At 33.5% G+C, this 22,768-nt stretch overlaps 3 protein-coding genes across 12 annotated transcripts; 2 read left to right on the forward strand and 1 right to left on the reverse strand.

The window, feature by feature from the left end:
* Positions 1-1,958: 1,958 nt before the first annotated feature.
* On the forward strand, positions 1,959-5,980 carry LOC137836099 (protein MANNAN SYNTHESIS-RELATED 1). Of its 7 annotated transcripts, none has more exons than XM_068644936.2 (7): positions 1,959-2,151; positions 2,252-2,405; positions 3,022-3,157; positions 3,260-3,330; positions 3,743-3,828; positions 4,682-5,261; positions 5,360-5,980. In XM_068644936.2, the coding sequence occupies exons 2-7, from the start codon at positions 2,304-2,306 to the stop codon at positions 5,615-5,617; spliced, it is 1,233 nt and encodes a 410-aa protein (XP_068501037.2). In that variant the 5' UTR covers positions 1,959-2,151; positions 2,252-2,303; the 3' UTR covers positions 5,618-5,980. The 7 variants fall into 7 exon arrangements, with proteins under 7 accessions (XP_068501037.2, XP_068501038.2, XP_090158675.1 ...); XM_068644937.2 differs by having other exon boundaries at positions 1,966-2,130; XM_090302549.1 differs by having other exon boundaries at positions 1,980-2,151; positions 3,730-3,828.
* A 7,041-nt stretch (positions 5,981-13,021) lies between these two features.
* LOC137836098 (protein SHOU4) lies at positions 13,022-17,115 on the forward strand. Of its 3 annotated transcripts, none has more exons than XM_068644935.2 (5): positions 13,022-13,458; positions 14,065-15,021; positions 15,338-15,493; positions 16,181-16,392; positions 16,699-17,115. In XM_068644935.2, the coding sequence occupies exons 2-5, from the start codon at positions 14,146-14,148 to the stop codon at positions 16,889-16,891; spliced, it is 1,437 nt and encodes a 478-aa protein (XP_068501036.2). In that variant the 5' UTR covers positions 13,022-13,458; positions 14,065-14,145; the 3' UTR covers positions 16,892-17,115. The 3 variants fall into 3 exon arrangements, 2 of the variants coding, with proteins under 2 accessions (XP_068501036.2, XP_090158659.1); XR_011085194.2 differs by having other exon boundaries at positions 13,187-13,458; positions 16,181-16,550; XM_090302533.1 differs by lacking the exon at positions 15,338-15,493 and having other exon boundaries at positions 13,187-13,458.
* Positions 17,116-19,012: 1,897 nt separating this feature from the next.
* Positions 19,013-22,715, reverse strand: LOC137836101 (RING/FYVE/PHD zinc finger superfamily protein). 2 transcript variants are annotated; one of them, XM_068644942.2, is made up of 8 exons: positions 22,439-22,715; positions 21,759-22,077; positions 21,521-21,606; positions 21,178-21,324; positions 20,427-20,529; positions 20,111-20,223; positions 19,784-19,879; positions 19,013-19,398 (listed from the first exon to the last, which is right to left on the reverse strand). In XM_068644942.2, exons 2-7 carry the CDS (start codon positions 21,988-21,990, stop codon positions 19,787-19,789), a joined length of 774 nt encoding a protein of 257 aa, XP_068501043.1. In that variant the 5' UTR covers positions 21,991-22,077; positions 22,439-22,715; the 3' UTR covers positions 19,013-19,398; positions 19,784-19,786. The 2 variants fall into 2 exon arrangements, with proteins under 2 accessions (XP_068501043.1, XP_068501044.1); XM_068644943.2 differs by having other exon boundaries at positions 22,434-22,697.
* Positions 22,716-22,768: the final 53 nt, after the last annotated feature.

A 22,768-nucleotide genomic window follows, 5' to 3' on the forward strand; every position in this document is an offset into this window, starting at 1 on the left:
ATAATTATATATTGTATATTCATAATAAAATCGTGAATTTATCAAAGTTTAAGTTTTAAATTTTTTTATTAATAGTTGAGATTATTCAATTTAGTCTTCTAAACTCATGAATCACTGGTTTTTAGAAGAGATAAAGTGGACTTGGCTCTAATAAAATAGATAACTGTAAAATATAATTAAGGCAACTTTCTATTTTAAATTAATGATTAAGATTTTAATAGCATTATAATTTATCACACGCGTGTATATATTTTTACTATAATTATATCCTGTTCTCTAAAATTTTAAGAGCTATGTATCTTATTTTTGTGTAATCTTTTTACTTATTGACTATCTTCATGCTCCTTCCCATATGTTTAAGTGTTTATTTGTTTTTATTTCGTGTTCTTCACATTATGATTGTATATATTGAAAATCTGTCACAACATTTTAACACAAATCTGTCACAATAAACAGCAATTAAGCATTATATTAGGACATTCCATCTAATCCCATCTCTTCACTCTAAATCGTTGCATTTATGCGGTTATAAGTATACAATTAATTTTTTTATATGTTCAATTATAATAATTTCATATCAAGATTGAAAATTGAACTTCACACTTTAATTAAGAGGTGGAGTGTACTTTTCTCTACAAATTTTAGCATTTGATATCACATTTTATTCTTCTCACATTAAATAATTTTGTTTTCAACTTTTATACAGAGTACCGGCTAGAATCGAAAATCCCAAAATTTCAGTATTAACATAACAAAATAATTAACTCATGTTAAATCGTATAAAAAATTAACTAATACACTTTTAATTATGGTATGCATGATAATCACGATCCAACAGTAAGAGGCTCGTCACATCAGAATCACCTAAATAGCTAAAGGTAAATTATTTATTACAACATTTATTGTTCACAGAATACTTATTTGAAGATTAAAGAACCTTTTGTAAATGTACTTTCAATTGAAAGCCGAAACCCAAATAAAAAAAAAAAAAAAGTGATTAATAAAAAAAAAATAATTATTCCAATCGTTCAATTTTACGATGTCATCCCATATATATATATATAAAAGACAAATTAATTATTTTCTAAATATGGTATGGTATATTTATATTTGTAAAAGAAAAAGGCAACATGGTCTTAAGTCACTAATCAATTGAATGATTATGTGTTTGTTTCATCTCAGTGGTTGTTTGTAGGTTGTAGTCAATCTCAATAACTCAGTGCACATTGTTTACACAAAAAAACAATGCTCTTTATGATTTGCAGCAAACTCACTTTCTTTTACCTACCAATATGAAAATAACAAATACCAAATACCTCTTCAGTAATCTATGTACTAAAGGTTAAGACTTTAGACTGAACAAGTTGAGATGTCTGTGTAAATAGCTCAAACTTTAGACTGAACAAGTTGTGATGTCCAATATCTTTGTACCATCACATCTAACCACACCACATATACAAATAAAAATAATCATCTCATATTTAAATTGTTAACATGCATATATTTATATTAAACTTATATATTTAGATTTTGTATCAATTAAATAGGTGTTTTTTTTTAAAAAAATCTTCCGTTATCTGTGATAAAAGAGAAATAACTTACAAATAAATATGCAGTTTGAACCACCAATTTTAATGTAAATATAACTTAAAACATCGAGTATATAACTTTTTCATATGTAAGTTAAAATGTTTTCTATTATGAATATCTCTTGCCTCTTATAAAATACATTTGTAAATAAATATAGGTATTAAAGTACATCTTTATAAAAATAAAATATAATAAATAAATATATTATGCATGGAGGAAGAAATTTAAAATAAAAATATTCATGTATAAAATAAAATAAGATTTATTTTTTGAAATTATATGCAATAATGTCTACATTTAATTAATTAGTTTGTATGCATATATTTTAAAAATACAGTGAAAGCAGAATTAAAGGGTCAACAAAAGTTGTGCAGTGGTTGAAAAGAATCAGAAAAACATATTTGAAGGAAAAAAAAAAAGAGACAGTGGAGAGAGGAAGAGTAAGGATGTTGGAGAAGATTTGATTTTTGCAGAGGAAGTGTCGGTGGTGTAAAAAGTAGAAAGCTTTGTTAATAAATAATAATTAGAAAGAGGAAGTTGGTATGAGGCATTAGCATACTTGTATGTGTTTGTTGAGTGAATTTTGTTATCTTCCATGTGCTCAAGCTTCCAACTTCATCTCATCACATCTCATTGTTCCAAGGTTCCTTTTTGTTTTCAGAGGGTTTGTTAAAAAGGCGAGGGATTGAAACAGAGGAGAGAAGAAAGAAGACATGGGAGTGGATTTGAGACAAGTGGTTGCGGCTGCTCTCACCCTCACAATGTTTGTCATGCTTGGAAATATGATCAAAAGAGACCATTTTGATTCACTTCAAGTAACCCCTTCTTCTCTAACATCTTTCTTTCCCTTCCCCATTACTTGTTCATTTCCATTGCCATTGTCATTTCCATTTCCATTTCCATTTCCACACTTCACTCACACCACAACACACACATAACCCTTCTATTTTTCTTTTCCACATATCTTATTTATAGATCCCTTGTTTACTACACTCACAAACTTGAGCCTGGAGAGAAGACCTTAATTGTTTTATAGATAATTTTCAATTAAATACTCACATGAATGCTTTGTCGTTCAACCATTTCTTCTACACTGCTCATTCATTCTCTTCAATTCCTCCACAGAAACTTGTGTTGTACAATGATTGTCAAACTATTGTTAATTATTTAGCACACATTTCAGTATCTGAACTTCCAATTCCTATTGGCAGTCAATTAGTGTTCTCTAATGATAGAATTTTGGAAGAAAGTATGAACTCTGGCCAAATCCCAGACTCTCTGATCTCTATTTCACTCTTCTCCCATCTACTCTATCTCTCTACCTTTTCTCATCAGCAGCAGCCCAGTTTCTAGAGCTGGCTTATTTCGACTTTTACTCTTCTCATTTTCAAAGACACTGATTTCTTCTTTTTTTTACTTTTACTTTGCAAGGAAAAGCTACCTGGAGGATCGGAGGATTCCAACTTTGAGAATGCTAAGTTTGATGCTACTCATGTGAGAAAGAATATAGGACTTTGGAAGGGAGACGTGGATGACCTAAAACCGTGTTGGGTTAAGCCATCTGCTGGTAAGTTTTTGTTTTAAGACTCACAAAAGTGTTGAGGAACTTGTATCATACAAATGCTACCAAATAGTAAATATTAGACACTTGTGTTGTCATGGGTGGCAGATGATGTGGAGCGGACTGAAGGATTTGTTACTTTTGCATTAACCAATGGCCCGGAATACCATATTTCTCAGGTAACTTATTCAATCATTATGGTTAACTTGTTGAGAAGTTGCTTATGTATGGCCCGGACTGATGATGATTATGTGAAGTTTTACTATGTTTTGCTACAATGTTATTTATGTCATCTTTATTCATGTAACTTATTGGTAGATTGCGCTGCATGTGATTCTTTGTGCGTTCAATCTAGAACTTATCCTTGAAGTCAAGTATAGAGTTGAACACTTTCAAAAAGTGATGACTGCTTTGCCTCTTCTTTTCCCCCTTCCTGACTGTCGATGCTAGTTGCTAACATTTATATTCGTCAGTGCTTTATTTGTTGCCCATAGTTTTAGATGTACTCAAATGATCAATAAAAAATGTACTCAGATCCTGATAGATATGCCTGATTTCCTTATTCTCTAACATTCCAGTGATGGTTATCAGATAGCAGATGCAGTGATTGTTGCTAGAAGTCTGGGGGCAACGCTTGTGATACCTGACATCAGAGGAAGCCAACCTGGTGACAGGAGGTTAGTGCTAAATTTTATTCTATAGAAGACTATATACTTGGCAGAGGTCTCTCTATGGATGAGAGCATTTATTTTAATCCCATGTCCATATTTTAACCTCTGCTTTGCTTAGACTATATAGGGTTCCCTCCTCCTTCAGTAATTTGACAATATTGTTTTCAAACGAGTCTGCGATGTTGCATCCTGTGTTTGATGTTGATCATCTTTTTTTGTTATCATATCAACCAATATGCGTAAGCTTTTGTTCTAAACCATAAGCTGAAAGTGAATTAGGCTTATTTCTCAACTGCTGACTAAATTTTTTTTTTCCTGCCTTTTTGTTTCTGTAATTAAGGTCTAAATTTTCTCAGAAACCAACCTTGTTCTTTCCCTTAAAAACTTGGGCTTTTGGATCATTGGTCCTTAAAATAAGTGATGCTAGTTTATTTTGTTAATCGTTCTCCAGACATCTTGCATTAATGATTCTTTTACTATTAAGAAACATTGTACAAGTGATGGAAGTAATTATCACAAGGAAGAGTGTGGGTAGATGGTTTCTGTTTGTGATATATATCAACCACATGATTGAAAAGCATGATGAGAAAACTTCTCACATAATCTGTACTGTTATAAGGTTTACTCGTTAATACTTGTGACTCATTTTGATGCCCCCCATCCTCACCCTTACGTGGTTGTAGACTAAAAGTAAAATAGAAAATGGTTTCCTGCACTCCATTAAACAAGGGCCAATCTGAGCGTACTTAATTGTAGATGTCATTGATGAATAGCTCTTGAACTCAATTCTCAATTCAGTCTAGTTTACTTTTGAGTGTAATGGTGTAGACGTTCCTAACTAATATAATTGAAATGTCAGGAATTTTGAGGACATTTATGATATTGATGTGTTCATGAAAAGCATGGAAGGGGTAGTCAGAGTGGTTAAGGATCTTCCTGCTCATATATCAACACGGAATATTGCTGCTGTGAAAGTCCCTAATCGGGTTACAGAAGATTACATAGCTGAACATGTGGAGCCAATATACCGAACAAAGGGAAGTGTAAGACTTGCAACTTACTTCCCTTCAATAAACATGAGAAAGGCAGGGAAAAAAGGCGACACTGATTCTGTAGCATGCTTAGCAATGTTTGAAAGTTTAGAGTTGCAGCCAGAAATGCATGAAGTGGTTGACTCAATTGTTGAAAGACTAAGAACTTTAAGCCGAAATTCAGACGGAAAGTTCATAGCTGTGGACTTAAGGGTTGAGATGCTGGATAAGAAGGGCTGCCAAAATAGTGATAACGATGGGGAGAAAAGCTGCTACAATGCACAAGAGATTGCAGTATTTTTGAGGCAGATTGGTTTTGACAAGGATACCACAGTTTATGTGACTGAATCAAGGTGGGATAGCAGCCTTGATTCTCTCAAGGATTTGTTCCCTAAGACGTATACAAAGGTGAGATAAGTTGTTTCTGTCTCTTATCATTCAAATTAGAATCATTTTTTTTACTTGGAAGTAGACATTAACTCCTTGATGATTGTTGGTTGGTGCAGGAAGCCATAATGCCAGCAGATAAGAAGAAAAAGTTCCTAGATTCTGAATTTGAGAAAGTGATTGACTTTTATGTTAGTGCAGAGAGTGATGTGTTCGTACCAGCAATTTCAGGCCTGTTCTACGCGAATGTAGTTGGAAAGAGAATAGGTTCTGGAAAAACACGCATACTGGTTCCAGCTTCATCTGCTTCAGCCTCCAATTTTCTCTCTCCTTATGTCTCCAACAAAAACCACTTTGCTTATTCTTGTTACTGTTAGTAACAACCTGTGCATTTATTTGTTATGCTCCAAGACAATCACGGTTCCCCAAAACTACTCGCCCCTTATGGCTTTTTGCATTCACCAAAAGGGTTGAACTTTTCTATTCAACTCACGGTCAAATGTGTACAGAGCGGTTTCTGTTCATCACAGTTTGTTTGTAAAATTCTGGTTGCCTCATTTTTATTTATCATAGTTGGTGGTGGTGGTGAAACTAAAGATATGTATTTGTTTATGATATAGTAGCAATGCATGTATTGAATTTTTGTGTGATAAAAAAGCTATATCACCTATTCTTGGGAGTAAGATAATTTGTATGCACATTTCCATTTCATTAAAAGATTTTAATTTGATTGTTGGTGAGATGATGAGGGACAGTTTCTCAATCAATAGCTATAATACTAGATCTGGAGAGAAAGAAAAGGTGGAAGTGAACATGATTCCCTTTACTGACTATGATGAATGAGGTGTAGGAATAGGATGCATGTACTCTCTAGTATGGTATGGCAGATTATGGGTAAGGGTAATGATAGATTTACAACTCACATTTTTTATAAAATTATATTATAACTCTCAATATTATTATTTTAATATTTTTTATATCATTTAATTTTAAACTTATTTTTTATTATATATATTTATTTCTAAACTCATCATATCAAGAGTTGTATACAATTTTGTTTACTTTCGGTCTGACACTTACTATGCCTTGTTTTTTGGGTCTCTTGGTCTAAAATTTTTACAGAGATTTGAGTTTTGTGATATTGAGTTTTGACAGAGATTTGAGTTCCAAATTCATCCAACAAGATTTGATATAAATTTTTTATTCATCACTATCAGGGTTGAAAGGAAGGTTCGTTTGTATGTAAAACTGTTTGATTTTTTTCCTATGTGGATACTCATCTGTTTAACGTGAAATTTGTCAGGGTTTGTCCTAGGTTCAGTCGAGATTCTTACATGGAATTTCAACAAAAAATTATTTTGGGAGAATTTTTCAAAAATTTTGTGCAAACCAAGGCTATCCTCTACCAAAAATTGTGAAATTTCGTCATACTTTCTACAATTTTATTCTGGGTCCATATTGCGTTAAAAAATTACGAACAAATTCACAAAAATACTTTCATATGTTGTTTGCACTCTGCTAAGGAGGCACATCCATAAACAAATCACAAAGAGAAGATATAGGAAAGAAAAGTAAGGACATTTTGTTTATGAAAAACCGCTTTTGTTCACTCTCGGACTGAGACTTACTACGCCTTATTCCCTTGGTCTTTTGGTATGAAATTTTTAACAGACATTCTTCATTGTGTGTATTGAGTTTTTTCTGGAATTTGAGCCCTAAATTAGTCCCACAAGAGTTGAAATAAATTTTTTATTTATCACTGTTAGAGTTGAATGGAAGGTTTGTTTGTGTGTAAAACTATTTGATTTTTTTTCTAGGTGAATAGTCATCCGTTTGAGGTGAAATTTGTCGCATTTTGTTCCAAATTTTGTTGAGATTCTTACGTGAAACTTCAACAAAAAATTATTTTGGGAGAATTTTTGAATTTTTTTTTTGCAAACCAAGGCTATCCCTCTACAAAAATTTGTGAAATTTCACCCTACTTTCTACAATTGTATTCTGGATCCATATTGCGTTGAAAAATTCTGAAATAATTCAATCAAGTACTTTAATATGTTGTTTACACTCATCTAAGGAAGCACATCCATAAAGAAATCACAAAAATGAGATATAGGGACGAAAATGAAGAACATTTTATTTTCAGAAAATCGGTTTTGTTCACTTTCGGTTTGGGATTTACTATGCCTTATTCCTTGGGTCTTTTGGTATGAAATTTTTACCAGACATTCGTCATTGTATTTATTTAGTTTTGGCTGAGATTGGAGCCCCAAATTCGTTCCATAAGATTTAAAATAAATTTTTCATTCATCACTGCAAGGTTGAAATGAAAGTTCGTTTGTGTGTGAAACTATTTGATTTTATTCCTAGGTGAATACTAGTCCATTTGACGTGACATTTGTTGTGTTTTGTCCCAAAATTCAGTCAAGACTCTTACCTGGAATTTCAGGAAAAAAATATTTCGGGAGAATTTTTCACCTGTAAACCAAGGCTATCCTCTAACAAAACTTGTGAAATTTTGCCCTACTTTCTGCAATTTTTTTCTGGGTCCGTATTGCGTTGAAAATTTTTGAAAAAATTCATGCAAGTAGTTTCATATGTTGCTTGCATCCAGGTAAGGAGGCACGTCGGTAAACAAATCACAAAAAAGAAGATACAGGGAAAAAAATCCAGGACGTTTTGTAGTCGGAAAACAACTTTGTTCATTCTCAGTCTGGGATTTACTACGCCTTATTCTTTGCGTATTTAGGTCTGAAATTCATACCAGACATTCTTCATTTTGTCTACTGAGTTTTGGCTGAGATTTGAGCCACAAATTCGTCCAAAAAGATTTGCAATAAATGTTTTATTCATCACTGTCAGGGCTTAAAGGTAGGTTCATTTTGGTGTGAAACTGTTTGATTTTTTTTCATAGGTGAATACTCATCCGTTTGACCTGAAATTTGTTGCGTTTTGTCCCAAATTCAGTCAAGATTCTTATGTGCAATTTCAGGAAAAAAACCATTTCGGGAGAATTTTTCAGAAATTTTGTGTAAACCAAGGCTATCCTCTACTGAAACTTGTGAAATTTCGGGCTACTTTCTGCAATTTTTTCCTGGGTTCGTATTGCGTTGCAAAATTCTGAAAAAATTCATGCAAGTACTTTCATATGTTCTTTGCACCCCGGTAAGGAGGTACGTCAGTAAACAAATCCCAAAAAAGAAGATACAGGAAAGAAAAGGCATGACATTTTGTTTTCGAAAAACCAACTTTGTTCACTCTCGGTCTGGGACCTACTACCCTTTACTCCTTGGGTATTTAGATCTGAAATTCATACCAGACATTCGTCATTGTGTCTACTGAGTTTTGGATGAGATTTGAGCCCCAAATTCCTCTCACAAGATTTGCAATACATTTTTTTATTCATCACTGTTAGGGCTTAAAGGAAGGTTTGTTTTTGTGTGAAACTGTTTGATTTTTTTCCTAGGTGAATACTCATCCGTTTGACCTGAAATCTGTCGCGTTTTGTTTCAAATTCAGTCAAGATTCTTACGTGGAATTTCAGGAAAAAACTATTTTGGGAGAATTTTTCAGAAATTTTATGCAAACCAAGGCTATCCTCTACCGAAACTTGTGAAATTTCGCTCTACTTTCTACAATTTTTTCTTGGTCCATATTGCGTTGAATTTTTTTGAAATAAATCATGCAAGTACTTTCATATGTTGTTTGCACCCAGGTAAGGAGACACGTCAGTAAACAAATCACAAAAAAGAAGATACAGGGAAGAAAAGCCAGGACGTTTTGTTTTCGAAAAATCAACTTTGTTCACTCTTGGTCTGGGACTTACTACGCCTTACATTCGTCATTGTGTCTACTAAGTTTTGGCTGAGATTTGAGCTCCAAATTCGTCCCACAAGATCTGTAATAAATTTTTTATTCATCAGTGTCAGAGCTGAAAGCAAGGTTCATTTTTGTGTGAAACTATTTGATTCTTTTTCTAAGTGAATACAAATTTGTTTAACCTCAAATCTGTCGCTGTTTGTCTCAAATTCAGTCAAGATTCTTACGTTGAATTTCAAGAGAAAAAACTATTTCGGGATAATTTTTCAGAAATTTTGTGCAAACCGAGGCTATCCTCTACCGAAAGTTGTTAAATTTCGTCCTACTTTCTGCAATTTTTTTCTGTGTCTGTATTGTGATGAAAAATTCAAGCAAGTACTTTCGTATGTTGTTTGCACCCTGGTAAGGAGGCACGTCAGTAAACAAATCACAAAAAAGAAGATACAGGGATGAAAAGCCAGGATGTTTTGTTTTTGGAAAACCAACTTTGTTCACTTTCGGTCTAAGACTTACTACGCCTTACTCCTTAGGTATTTAGGTTTGAAATTCATACCAGACATTTGTCATTGTGTCTACTGAGTTTTGACAGAGATTTGAGCCTCAAATTTGTTCCACAAAATTTGCAATAAATTTTTTATTCATCACATCCAGAACTCTATAAACTGTATTTTGTAACCGTTGGATAACCTGTATGGTAGTGAGACAAGTGATAACATGGGAGGAAATCATTCATGACAGTTCCAATTTTTCAACACAATGACAAGGTGCTAGAACACACTATGTAAGGAATTGCATCCTCAACATTGCCAACATCAGACCTTCATCTGCTGCAATACTACATCAATATTAGCTTAGAAGATGTTGAGGCATATCAATTTTTCGCAGATGGAGAAATATAGCATGGTTGGTTGGTCAACATGTAGCTAGTGGATGTATTAATTCACATTCTTTATGATGTATACTTGGTGATACATGGTGTGAATCTGAGTATCTTTTTGGGTTATATTCTTTGCTCACTAAATATAATAAACAATTCAGAAAAAAATATCAATAACACCAATTAATGAAAAGAATTTTAAAAAATAATGATAAACAGTACCAATTATTAGTTAGACTTGTCATGAAATCAAAAGTGAAATCTATATATTTTTTTTTACAATCTTTAACAATTTCAGTTAATGTGGAGTTCTATGTCTCGTTCCTGAATCAATTTGGGATTGAAAAATAGAATACTGAATTTATTTATCTGTCTCTTTGCTAATAAATTAGCTGTCATAAGAAAATATACGCATAAAATATATAATCCAAACATGCATGTAATTAATTTGATTAAATATAAAATAACCTGAAATACTTCTTTACTTTTTATCTTAATAATTTAAACTAAACAATTTATGTATGTGTTTAAAAAGGTATATTATTAATATTTAGTCTTTCATTAATTATATTCTAAACATTTTATTTTGGAAGCTTTAGTAGTTATTGCTTGAAAATATTAGTTAAGAATTAACTTTTACTAATAATTTTTATTTAAGGAAAAGAAAAATGACAATATTTTTATTTTATTTTAGTTAGTTTAGATTTATATTTCTTTAACAATTAACATACTTGAACTGCACCCAAATAAATAAATAAATAACTGTTTGCTTTCATGGCTACTCTATCGGCTCCATTCGACAGACAGACCTAACGACAAACACAAATGATGTCTTTTTTTTTCGAAACAAATGATGTCTTTCAAGATACGCAAACTTGCTTGCTTCGTACATCAATAGTATAATTGCAGCAACCATACACTACGAAACTATGATGCTCTTAGATTCACAAAAAACCTATTATACTCTAATTAATTACCATATATATATATATATTATTTTTGTAATGACATGGATTCTGGTGGAAGCAACTAGACTAAAATGAAAAAAAAAAACTACTCATTTATTAAACATAACTATATAAACCTAACATTTTGATTTTTATACTTCAAAAATAATTTATACCATTTTTACAATTTTTTTAATATTTTTTAATATTTGAAATCAGGTCGGGACGATAAATGACTATGGAGAGTAAGTATTCTGTCAAATCTCCATATGAAATCTTTTATTGCTTGTTGGGCTTATCAGGCCACCCGCTATCGGGCCGCTATCGGACCACCCAAAATATATAGTCCCACGCACGAGCTTCTATATATCACTCTCGGCGTGAGGGGGGTGTGTTGGAGATCCTACATCGACTAAAGATAAGGACATTTCATAATATATAAGTGGGTGCAAACCTCAACCTCATTGAGTCGGTTTTATGGGGTTGAGTTAGGCTTAAAGTCCACTTCGTAATATGGTATCAGAGCCATTACAAGCCTATCCTAGCGAGTATTTGTTGGGCTTATTAGGCCACACGCTATCGGGCTGCTATCGGACCACCCATAATATATAGTCCCACGCACGAGTTGGCAGTCTCGGCGTGAGGGGGGTGTGTTGGAGATCCTACATCGACTAAAGATTAGAGCCTTTCATTGTATATAAGTGGGTGCAAACCTCACCCCATTGAGCCGGTTTTATGGGGTTGAGTTAGGCTTAAAGTCCACTCTTTCGTAACATGGTATCAGAGCCATTTTTCGAGCATATCCTAGCGAGTGTTTGTTGGGCTTATCAGGCCACCCGCTATCGGACCACCCAAAATGTATAGTCTCACGCACGAGCTTCTATCTATCACTCTCGGCGTGAGGGGGGTGTGTTGGAGATCCCACATCGACTAGAGATAATGACATTTCATAATATATAAATGGGTGCAGACCTCAACCTTATGAGCCGGTTTTATGGGGTTGAGTTAGACAAAACTTTATTTGAAGGACATTACAAGACATGCTAGGTACAAAACAAAATCTGCTTAGAAGGTTGGTTCACCTTATGGATTCTTTATGTGTTTTATGAGGAAGGAAGGAGGAAACAACTTTCCACCTTTTGATATCTTGTCCAATTGCGAATATTGTTTGGAATTCATGCAACATTTGGATCGGATCAGCAAATCATTTTGCTTTGAAGAAACACTTTGAACAATTCTTTTGTGTTTGGTTTAGTAAAGACGGTAATAAGTTGTAGAAAAAAATGTGGGTTTTCATCATCTTGTACATTTGGAATAGTGTTTAACCAAACAAAGGTGAATGCAAGTGAAATTTTCTCTCTAATTCAAGTAGAGTCGTGAGTTTAGTTAAAAAACAAGATTAAAAGGATATTTTTCTCTTTTTCAGATTGGGTAAAAAAAACCCAACTACTCGTATGTGGCAGCAAAACATTGAACTTTGTGAAATTTGAGAGGTTTGTTTTTAATGGAGTGTTTAGAATAAAAAAAATATATTTATTTTTTTCTTTTGTAATATCACTGTGAATATTAACCTCCTAGTTACACAGACATCGCAATATTCAAAATACTTCTTAGTTAATCTAGAATAAAAGCAGTATATATAAAATCTAAAAAGTATAACTTCGAAGTATGACAATTAAAAAGACAAAAATTTTACTTGTAAGAATTTAAAAATGTGAGAAATGTCACAGTACCAAACATTGCAAAAGAACAAGGGAAATATGAAAGAAATACTAACTTTTTTGGCTATGGAATAAGTGTAGTTTTGATTTTTAAAAGAAATTTTAATTGACATTATGAAATTTGAAGAAGACGTGCTCTGTGTTGATGGAATTGTAGCATATAAAAAAATGAATGAAAAAAAGTATAATTAAAGGCGGTTGGAGGTGGAGGAGGTGGTGGTGGAGGTGGAGCCAGCTAAAACCGAGTTACAGTTACAGAATTGGAAGCGGTGAAACTGATTCCGTGGGCTGGGCTTGACGTGTAAGTATATTTATAATATTATAATATTATAATAAATTATTTTAGTTTTATAATAAATCATCAGAGTTGCTTAATTATTAAAATTTATTAATTTGAATTGGCATGGTGTATTGGAATTTGAAATCCTTACGTAAAGTATGGATATGGTGGATGTGGTTAGAGAGTGTTTTTCTTATGGTTTAAGCAAAAATTACATTTAAATTAATTAATACAGTACGGTTACGTATCTATTCTGTGTTAATCAATGTTTTCCAAATTTAGTTATCATTTCATCAAATTTTGTTAGCAAAAAATGAAATATCTGTGAAACAAAGAAATAAAATAAAATAAAATAAAAAAGAGTGTTTGATTTGCGGCATTTGATGGTTATGTTATGTAACGTTGGGTTTGATAATATAATTTGTATTTAATTTGAAAAGAGGAATAAGGGTAGCAGTGAGAGAGTGGAGCAGTAGAAGTGAAGAAGAGAAGATGGGATCTGTGTTGTGAGAGTTTCTTCTTCTGTGTTTCTGTGAGAGTTTCTTCTTCTGTGTGTGAATATCAATCATGCTTCAAGGTACATCAAATCTTCATCTTTATCTTCATCTTTCACACTTTTTACATCGATCCATCTATCTCCTTCACCCTTCACTGCATTGCATGGAACTTTGATGCTGCCTTTCGATTCCATTTGTTTACGTCTATCTCATCACTATCACCATCACTGCAACGCAACACCAACAACTCTCTCAATTCATCATTATTGGATCTCCCCTCACTCCTCAATGAAATGACTGTTGAGATCTTCAATTTTCCATTCATCACTTCCTCACCTAACTCACTAACACCTTTACCCTTTCTTTCATAGATAGATAAGATTCAGATACCTCCTACTCCTCCCTGCAATGCACTCTATCTATTGCACACAACTTTTTTTTATTGGGTTTTATTGGAGTATTATTTCCTACAAAATCGCCAATTCATGTTTTTCTCTTGATTTCTTCAAATGTATGTGCTTATTCTCACTTTTCTTCTAGGCCTAGGGCGCATTGCAATCAATACACGGTTTACCATACTTTATGTGCTCTCTATCTAGATCAATGCGTGCATATCTTCCCGTTAAAACCTGGAATTGTGGCTAAAATTATGCTTTGATTCTCTTGTCAATTTCACTTTGTTGCAGTATTACTTTGATTGCTGCTTTTCAGTATACTGCTGTTGTTTCGTATCGGTTGCCTCCTGCAGCTGCTTTAGAGAGGTCTTGATGGGCTCGAGAGGATTCCCATCTCATCAGCTTAGCAATGGCCTGTATGTATCAGGTCGGCCTGAGCAGCCGAAAGAAAGAACTCCGACAATGAGGTCAGTTGCTATGCCTTACACTGGTGGAGACATCAAGAAATCAGGAGAATTAGGCAAAATGTTTGATATCCCAATGGATGGTTCTAAATCTAGAAAATCTGGTCAGTTAAATAATGCTCCTTCACGGACTGGGTCGTTTGTGGGTGCTGCTTCACATTCTGGACCTATCTTGCCAAATACTGCACCTCGTTCTATTTATACCACATCAGGTAACATATCTTCTGGAGGCATGTCGGCTTCTGTCTCCATGAAAAAGACCAACTCTGGTCCACTGAACAAACATGGGGAGCCTGTGAAGAAGTCATCTGGACCTCAGTCTGGCGGAGTTACACGCCAAAACTCTGGTCCGATTCCACCTGTTCTTCCTACAACTGGTCTTATTACATCTGGGCCTCTAAATTCAGCAGGGGCTCCAAGGAAGGTATCTGGTCCTTTAGAGTTTACAGGATCAATGAAATCACATAGCTCCGTAACTCACAATCCAGCCACAACCACTCTTAGCCTAGATGATCAATATTCCTTCAGGAGGAACTTCCCAAAGCCAATATTGTGGTCTGTAATTCTGATTTTCATTATGGGATTCATTGCTGGTGCTTTTATTCTTGGAGCTGTCCACAATGCCATTCTCCTGGTCGTTGTAATTGTTCTTTTTGGTGCTGTTGCTGCATTATTCACTTGGAATAGTTGCTGTGGGAGGACAGCCGTTGTTGGTTTCATTTCTCATTATCCTGACGCTGAACTTAGAACTGCCAAGAATGGCCAATTTGTGAAGGTCTCTGGGGTATGTATATTAATACTGACACATTCATGTATATACTATTGATTAATTAAGCACAGCCATGCAAAAATCATGATTGCATCCACAATTAACCACCCTTCTCTATGCGGATAAGGGACTGATTATTTTGTATTGGATATCAGTGACTTGAATTGAATGGTTTCCGGGTGGCTCTCATCTGTAATTGTATTGTGCCGATAAAAAAAAAAAAAAAACTGTAATTGTACTGTTCTGGCTGTTGTTTATGTCGTTGTTATTGGTGTTGTGCGTACATATATAATATGAGAGGAATGCCAATGGTCTGTTGTTCATTTTGAAGGTGGTTACCTGTGGTAATGTTCCATTAGAGTCATCCTTTCAAAAAGTTCCTAGATGTGTCTATACTTCTACTAGCTTATTTGAATATCGAAAGTGGGATTCAAAAGCAGCCAATCCAAAGCATCGCTGTTTTACATGGGGACTCAGAGCAGCTGAGGTAATTTCAATATGTTAAATCTTCTGTTTTCAGTTTTCTATTTTATTGAAAATTACCTTTGAAGACTCTTGAGATACCTTGACCAGAATGGATACATTATGTTTTGTTTATTCGAAACTTCTTTTGCTTGTTCATTTTCATTTTTTTCCTTCCTAGGGTATAATATATTCTGTTGACATAATTTGAAATCTCTCCTTTTATTTGTAACCTGCAATATATCTCTATATTTATTTCAATCACATTGTAGTAAAACTACTCCTATAAATGACTTATATAGAGTGGTTTGTTAAGGTTTTTGGGAGCTTGTTGTTCCATGAGTCTTCAAGCTATTGAAAGGGGAAAAGTTATTATTATTAACTTTCCATGTAAGCAATTCATAGAATGCCTTTTTCCCCTTGCTCTTGATCGGTTAATTTGTTGGGGACTTTGGGCTCATGCTTTGAAGGTTTTATTTTATCTGCTATTAACTATCTAAGTATTCTCTTACTGTCACTAAGAATAACTTCATGCCTGTTGTGATAGGAATATTGTGTGTTGGGAAGTTTTAGATATAAATGTGGTCAATTGAAGTTTGTCACCTATTTAACTGTTTTCTTGTGTTTACTAGACTAGCATTTGGAATTTTTTTGGCTTAATCTATTATATCTCGAGTATTTTAGTATTTACCTTGACATTTATATAATGCAGAGGCATGTGGTGGACTTCTACATTTCTGATTTCCAATCTGGACTGAGAGCATTGGTTAAAACAGGCTATGGTGCAAGAGTGACTCCTTATGTTGACGATTCTATTGTAATTGATGTTAGCCCTGACAATAAAGATATGTCTCCGGAGTTCCTTCGGTGGTTGCGAAACAGAAATCTGTCAAGTGATGATCGAATGATGCAATTAAAAGAAGGGTAAAGCTCTTACCCTTGCGCCAGAGTTTAAATCTCCAGGTTATGTATTTGTGTAACGGGAAGCTGTTAAGGTTAAATCCTTCTCAATAGTTGTTGAGGAGGGGGAAAAGCAGCTATTTTTTATAGCTTGTTGCTTTGTGTGACGTATCTGCAGATTGGTAATATACTAATTGTAGTCCATTCATAATTCATGTTTCATGTTATGCATCATGGTACTAATGGTGACAACATCAGGCTCTGAAGTTGGGGGGACCCTTGGTAGGTAGGTAGGATATTCTTATGAGACTTCCATTGTTCCTTTTGTAGGTACATCAAAGAAGGTAGCACAGTTAGCGTGATGGGAGTTGTTCAAAGAAATGACAATGTACTTATGATTGTCCCTCCTTCCGAGCCTTTGACGACAGGATGCCAATGGGCTAAATGTATATTTCCAGTTAGCCTTGAGGGTATTATTTTGAGATGTGAAGACACATCAAAGATTGATGTCATTCCAGTGTAGCAGAAACCTTAGATATTCTTCTTTGAAGAAGTATTTTCTTACGACAGCTAAAAATATGGTGCTACAAGTTTGTATTTTTGTAAGTGTTATTGGTAAGCGTGATGGGTCTACTACAACTGACATCAGTCATTTTCTTTTTCCTACCCTCAACTCCTACTTTGTTGTATAGCTAATGAAAATTCGTATTCGTTTATTATTATTCCTAAGGAGTTCATTCTTTTCAATGGGTCTGGTTTTTTTAAGTGGGTTTGAATTTTCAAAGATATCATGCATGGTATATATTTAGCTGTTTAGTGGTTTTGGAAAAAGGATTATTAAATTACTTTTGCTTCTTCTGTCCACCGTTCTCAAATCGGTATGATGAGATGACATGCATTGTACAAACAACAAAATGATATATGCATGCTTTATTATTTCGCAATTCATTTTTCTTTTCAATGGGTTCATAGCATGACAGAGAAGTCATTGAAGTTTGCACCATACCAGTGTCTTTTATTTTTACATTATGAACCATTTGTCTTATTGGAAAAGAAATTAAGTCTCATTTATATAGTTAAAGTATATAATATATAGTTAGATAATAACACTTACCTATATCTTGGTGTTATGGAATTGAGTTAACTCATGTTTTAAAGTGATATCAAGATTAATCTTAGATTCATATATACTGAAATTAATGTATCAGTCTAATTGTGAATGTAAGGGCTGTATTAGTAAAAATTCCAGTTTTGCACAGACTAGAAATATAAATATTATGCAATACTAATTTTTTTTTATAAAAAAAAACTGTTTTTCAAACTACTCTAGTATGGTAGAATTATTATGGATACAAAATGCCCTTAAATTATTAATCAATTATATATTCAAAATCTTAAGGCCACTTGAAAACATTTTCTGTTAATTCTTGCACTCATGATGCATGTGATAATGTGATAGAATTAAAAGAATAAAGTAGTAAAACAAAAACTACAAATGAAATAAAATACAACACTTGTTTAAAAAAAATACTTAAAATTTAAAATTTAAGAAGTATATGTTTTTTCTTAAAATACGAGTATTATGCTTTAATTTGTTTCAATGAAATAATATTTATACAAATTATTTTTCTCTTGTTACGATTTTTTATATTGTAATTAGCTAATTTAAATTTTACAATCAAATATCAACATTGCAAATTTAAAAATAAAGTATTTTAAGTATACAAAGAAAGATAAAAATATTTGAATGAAGTTATAAAGTTATTGGTAACACTTTTAGAATGAAAAGTTCGTAATTTTAGTATTTTTTTTAGAAGGAACAAGAATGTTTTACTCTAAAAAATAATATAACGAAGATAGAGTGACAAGTTCAAGAGAACAAGAATGTTTTATCCATGTTCTAATGAATCTGGAATTCGATTTCACGTATCCAAAAAACTTATTTCTTAATCGATTTACAAACAAGTCTCGAGATCAACCTATTTTGTTGTCTAACTAGGAAAAAAACTTGTTTTTTTCACTTTGGCCACAAAATAAATATTTATGTTTAGTTTAATTTTTTTTCTTCCTTTAGTCCCATAAAAATCAACCTACACTACACTTCCTTGCGACTTAAAATTTGTATGACTCCCAAAGAAACTCTACACTTATATCTCAAAGAAACTCTAATTTTCTTTAACATCAAATGTTTGAGAAGCTTTTCAAAATGAGTAAAACAATAGTTTAAGAAGCTTTTTGAAATGAGTAAAAGAAGCAAAACAAACTGCAACCAATGATGAAGAACCCAATTGGCCGAAATTTCTACTAAGAATGGATGAAGCCAGTTATAACTCCCTCGTTATTCATTCCACTTGGACAGTAACAATTTATTATATAATTTAAGGAGAAATTGATTTGATCTCTTTTCAGTCTTCTTTCTTTTCAAAAATGGTTTGTCGCATTTATCCATTAGATTTTGGGGTAGGTATGTTCACACTTCAGATATTTGATATAGGAACATATTTCGAATATGAAATGTTTCCATATCTGTCAGTTTCAAGGAAAAATGCATAAAATAAAAGTTTTCTATGGCATAATGCAATACGATAACCAAACATACCCGGAACGATAATAGGTTTAAAAACCTGGACAGGAAAAATCTACATTGGATTATAATATTTTGTATAAAATTGAGAGAAAAGATTGCAAAATAAGGGTGAATTGTGGGTTACATCAGGGACTTATAAGTTACAAGTACAAACATCTCCATTCGGCAGCTACATACAGGTTTATAGGATCTGCACTTTTTTTCCTTTACATTCCACCAAACAACATTGATTCACAAATTTTCTAGCTGAATTATAGCATATTTCTTCATAAGTTTGCTGTAAAGACATAAATTAAAAATAAAGAATCAAAATAGAGTACAAGGGTATTGGAGACAAACGACACCCATGTGGCTGCACACTGTCCAAACAGCCATATTGGTGGGTGATCACTCTAAACAGACCAATGTGATCTACAAGTGTGAAAGGAACCATGGAGACAAGCCTGTATAACAACAAATTCAACGTTACTCTGCAGAAGATGCATCTTGCAGTTAGAAGAGAAACACAGGGTTCCCTATGACAGTAATGATGCAATGAAAATAGTTCTAGAGAATACTGTAAGCAAAGAACAAAGAATATTGGTTCCAACAATGGGGATGTACACATAATAACGCACAAGAATGTTTATGAAGGATGATTTTGACGACTAACATTGGCCTTTTAGATTAGATTATGAAATTGAAAATAGAAACCGAAAGCTTGCGACATTTACTTTCTAAGAACGTATAAGGATGATATGGGTAGGATGAAGCCGGGACGTTTCAAACCTAACATCTAAAAAAATAATTGAAATTTTAAAGAGAAAGAATGGGATAAGCATATTATACCAACTAGTACAGGCCCAACATCCTTAGCTCCGTCACGTGACTCGGATCAAGTTCAGGCACACTCTTTACATGTTCTCGATCTTCTACAACATATTCCTGAAATTGAAGAGGTAAAGAACAAAGTGAAGAGTTAAATGCCTACAAAATTTCTTTTAAAGGATAAAGGATAAAGGATATTCCTTGTATCATAAAAGTCAATTGTAATCAGGAACAAAAATTTAAATGATGCATTTCCTCGAAAATACATATCTTTAGACTAAAAGACTTGTTTAGTTGCAGTAATATTACTAGTTTTACATGAAAAACTTGGGTTCTCGGGATGTAGACCTTAGTCAATTCTTGTTTGGCAAGAACGTGGTAGTGGCGCTCATTGATTCTTTGGCCACATATTATCGCTATGAAGAAGCCATAGAGCAATCCCACCAAAACAATGGCTAGAACTGCAAAACAAAGAACTACAATGAATTTCCCACAGCTTACAATAATGTCTTTAGGTTAAGATAGTTACCACTGTTCATATATACCGTTAAGTTTACCAATTTAATGAAGAAATAAACATCCTAGCATGAAATAGTCACTAGTGAAAGAAAAAGATACAAACATTGCCCATGAAATTTCTTGCGGGTAAGCAATGGGTATATACCAGCCATTGTATAAAATCCATATGGATGTTCTTCATAACCAAACATTTCCCTCAGTTCATCTCCATAAAATTTGTACACAAGCACTCCCAAGAAAGCAACAACCTGTTAAAATTAGAAAAGGTAAAGTAACAGATAATCTTTCAAGTGTATATTTTTAATAAATTTAAAATACATAGTAACAGTATTCCATCAAATAATCTCTTTCGATGGGCATGAATATTCAAAGTCTATCAAATCAACTGCCATAAAACTCCAAGACAAATTGCTGCTCCGTTACTTCCGTTTACACTTTCACTCCATACAGATTTGGGTTGGGTTAGGTGGGGTATTTAATATTAGAATCAACAAAAACATGTCTTCTACTGTGACACTTCACCCAGAGTAACCAACTAGGTTTCGGTTTCCCTGAAAGCTATCAGATATAGGAATCACTCATGTATTATAAAAACTGTTACACCTTCGGAACTAAAAGGCTTGCAATATGCTAGATCTATCAGTTATGTTTCTGGAAGAAATTAGAGATCCTAAAAACATTCAATTACTTAGGGGTGTTTCCTTCCTTACAGTGCTACTACTAATCAAGTAAATAAATTGAATTGAGTTTTCATAAAATGATTTGTACCAGAGAGGAAAATTAGGACTTCTTCCTAGTATCATTACAACTAGTTGCAGATCACAAAACGAAACAAAAGATGACTACGAATACTATGGCATCAGAGTACCAATTTTGCAATATACAGATAAGCATACCAGTTGAACAATTATGAAAATGAATGCATGATCCCTAGCAACAAGGAACTGAAATTTTAATCTCAACCACCACCGATCTGGTGGGACATTTGCACGTAATATGAAGACAGCTCTGCATTCTGTACAGTGAGAAAAGGCGAAGCCCTCCTAAAACAGCAAAAATGAAAAGTCAGTTAGTATGACAGGATCATAAGTATACCCGGACATCTTCACAGATAACGGAAGGAACAGAGAATGGATGGACACTAAATTCGTATAGAAAATAGATAGTTCTACTGCATTTGAATCAGATAATAGTATTATTTTGATCAAAAAGAGACACCAAGAAGGAAAAAGAACTTACCTTGGTGGATCTCCAGTTATCAAGACATGATCTGTGGACGTACTTTTGCGTACCTTTGCAATGGCATGGGGCAATTAAATCTTCTCCTGAAAAATCATTTGGATGATAAGTAATACGAGATGCAAGTTGGATAGCCAGAGAATATCTGAAGTTGTGAAATCATCAAGAAGATTCAGGGAAAGCATATGAAGAAGTGGAAGTATGATGAGGATACACACACACACATAGAGAGAGAGACCTCCAATATCGAGGCATATTCGGCATTGTGGCTGATCTGCAATTACGAGATTACAAGTCTCATCAACCCGAACATTTTGTAAATCATGATCGACATCATGGTTGGGAGAAATAGGAATAATTTCACAGGAAAAGGAGGGTTCTCCAGGTGGTTGCAAATGAAGATGATGGTGATTCAAGATGGGTTCGCTTTCTGAACATTCTTCCTTGTCGCCATTCGACGCTAATTGCATCTCGGGAAACGTATAATCAGGATTAAGCAATGAGACTCATTGGCAGAAGGATAATTACTACTGATCATTTCAACGGAAGAAAGAAACCTGCAAATTATTGAGAAAGAAACGGGGAGAAAAATAGCAACAGAATTAGAATTTTGCAATGGCGAAAGATAGTTAGGGTAAGTTCTTCTAAACCTAATTGGAGAACAGTCAATAACGTCATATTATATGTCTCAATTGATGCCATATCTACATGAAAGATAGAGTGTAGATTATTGTTATATATATATATGATATTATAATCATAAGCAGGCATATCCATAAGAACAAGATCTGATAAGTAGAAGATTATGGATCATAACAATTCTTGAATTATTGCATAAAGAAGAGACAGAGCTGAAGCTGTAACTGGAGCTAAGGTAATTGATTGATTGCAGAAACAGAAAGACAAGACTTACCTTACCTTAATAGTAATAAGCACCAAAGAGAAAGCCCTGCAAGTGCAAGTGCAATCAAACCCCAATTTTGATCTCATTGATTAGATCAGAATCAGATGAATCGAAATCCAAGTTTTAACTTTGACGAAAGAACGATATGAACATTACAAAACAAACAAACCAACCAATCAACCAACCAACCAACCAACCAACCCCAATCCTTTCCCTTCTCTTCTCTTTCCTTTCCTATTTTCAAGTTTGGACCATCGCAGCCCAACTCACCCAATATACTAGGCCCAACTCATATTATAAATATTTCATTTTTATGTTTTTATATTTTTTTCACTTTTTTTCTT

This window comes from Phaseolus vulgaris, chromosome 5 (assembly GCF_051622355.1).
Source record: "Phaseolus vulgaris cultivar YP4 chromosome 5, ASM5162235v1, whole genome shotgun sequence".
Taxonomy (NCBI): domain Eukaryota; kingdom Viridiplantae; phylum Streptophyta; class Magnoliopsida; order Fabales; family Fabaceae; genus Phaseolus; species Phaseolus vulgaris.

Bases quoted from the DNA above. Each gene is read 5' to 3' on its own strand.
- LOC137836098 (XM_068644935.2), top strand. From the start codon at position 14,146: ATGGGCTCGAGAGGATTCCCATCTCATCAGCTTAGCAATGGCCTGTAT. The intron at 15,022-15,337 runs GTATGTATATTA...TTCATTTTGAAG, and splicing joins AATTTGTGAAGGTCTCTGGG to GTGGTTACCTGTGGTAATGT. The intron at 15,494-16,180 runs GTAATTTCAATA...TATATAATGCAG, and splicing joins GGGGACTCAGAGCAGCTGAG to AGGCATGTGGTGGACTTCTA.
- LOC137836099 (XM_068644936.2), top strand. From the start codon at position 2,304: ATGGGAGTGGATTTGAGACAAGTGGTTGCGGCTGCTCTCACCCTCACA. The intron at 3,158-3,259 runs GTAAGTTTTTGT...CATGGGTGGCAG, and splicing joins TTGGGTTAAGCCATCTGCTG to ATGATGTGGAGCGGACTGAA. The intron at 3,829-4,681 runs GTTAGTGCTAAA...TTGAAATGTCAG, and splicing joins AGCCAACCTGGTGACAGGAG to GAATTTTGAGGACATTTATG.
- LOC137836101 (XM_068644942.2), bottom strand. From the start codon at position 21,990: ATGCAATTAGCGTCGAATGGCGACAAGGAAGAATGTTCAGAAAGCGAA. The intron at 20,224-20,426 runs GTATATACCCAT...TTTGTTTTGCAG, and splicing joins TGGATTTTATACAATGGCTG to TTCTAGCCATTGTTTTGGTG. The intron at 19,880-20,110 runs GTCTACATCCCG...CTTCAATTTCAG, and splicing joins CCAAACAAGAATTGACTAAG to GAATATGTTGTAGAAGATCG.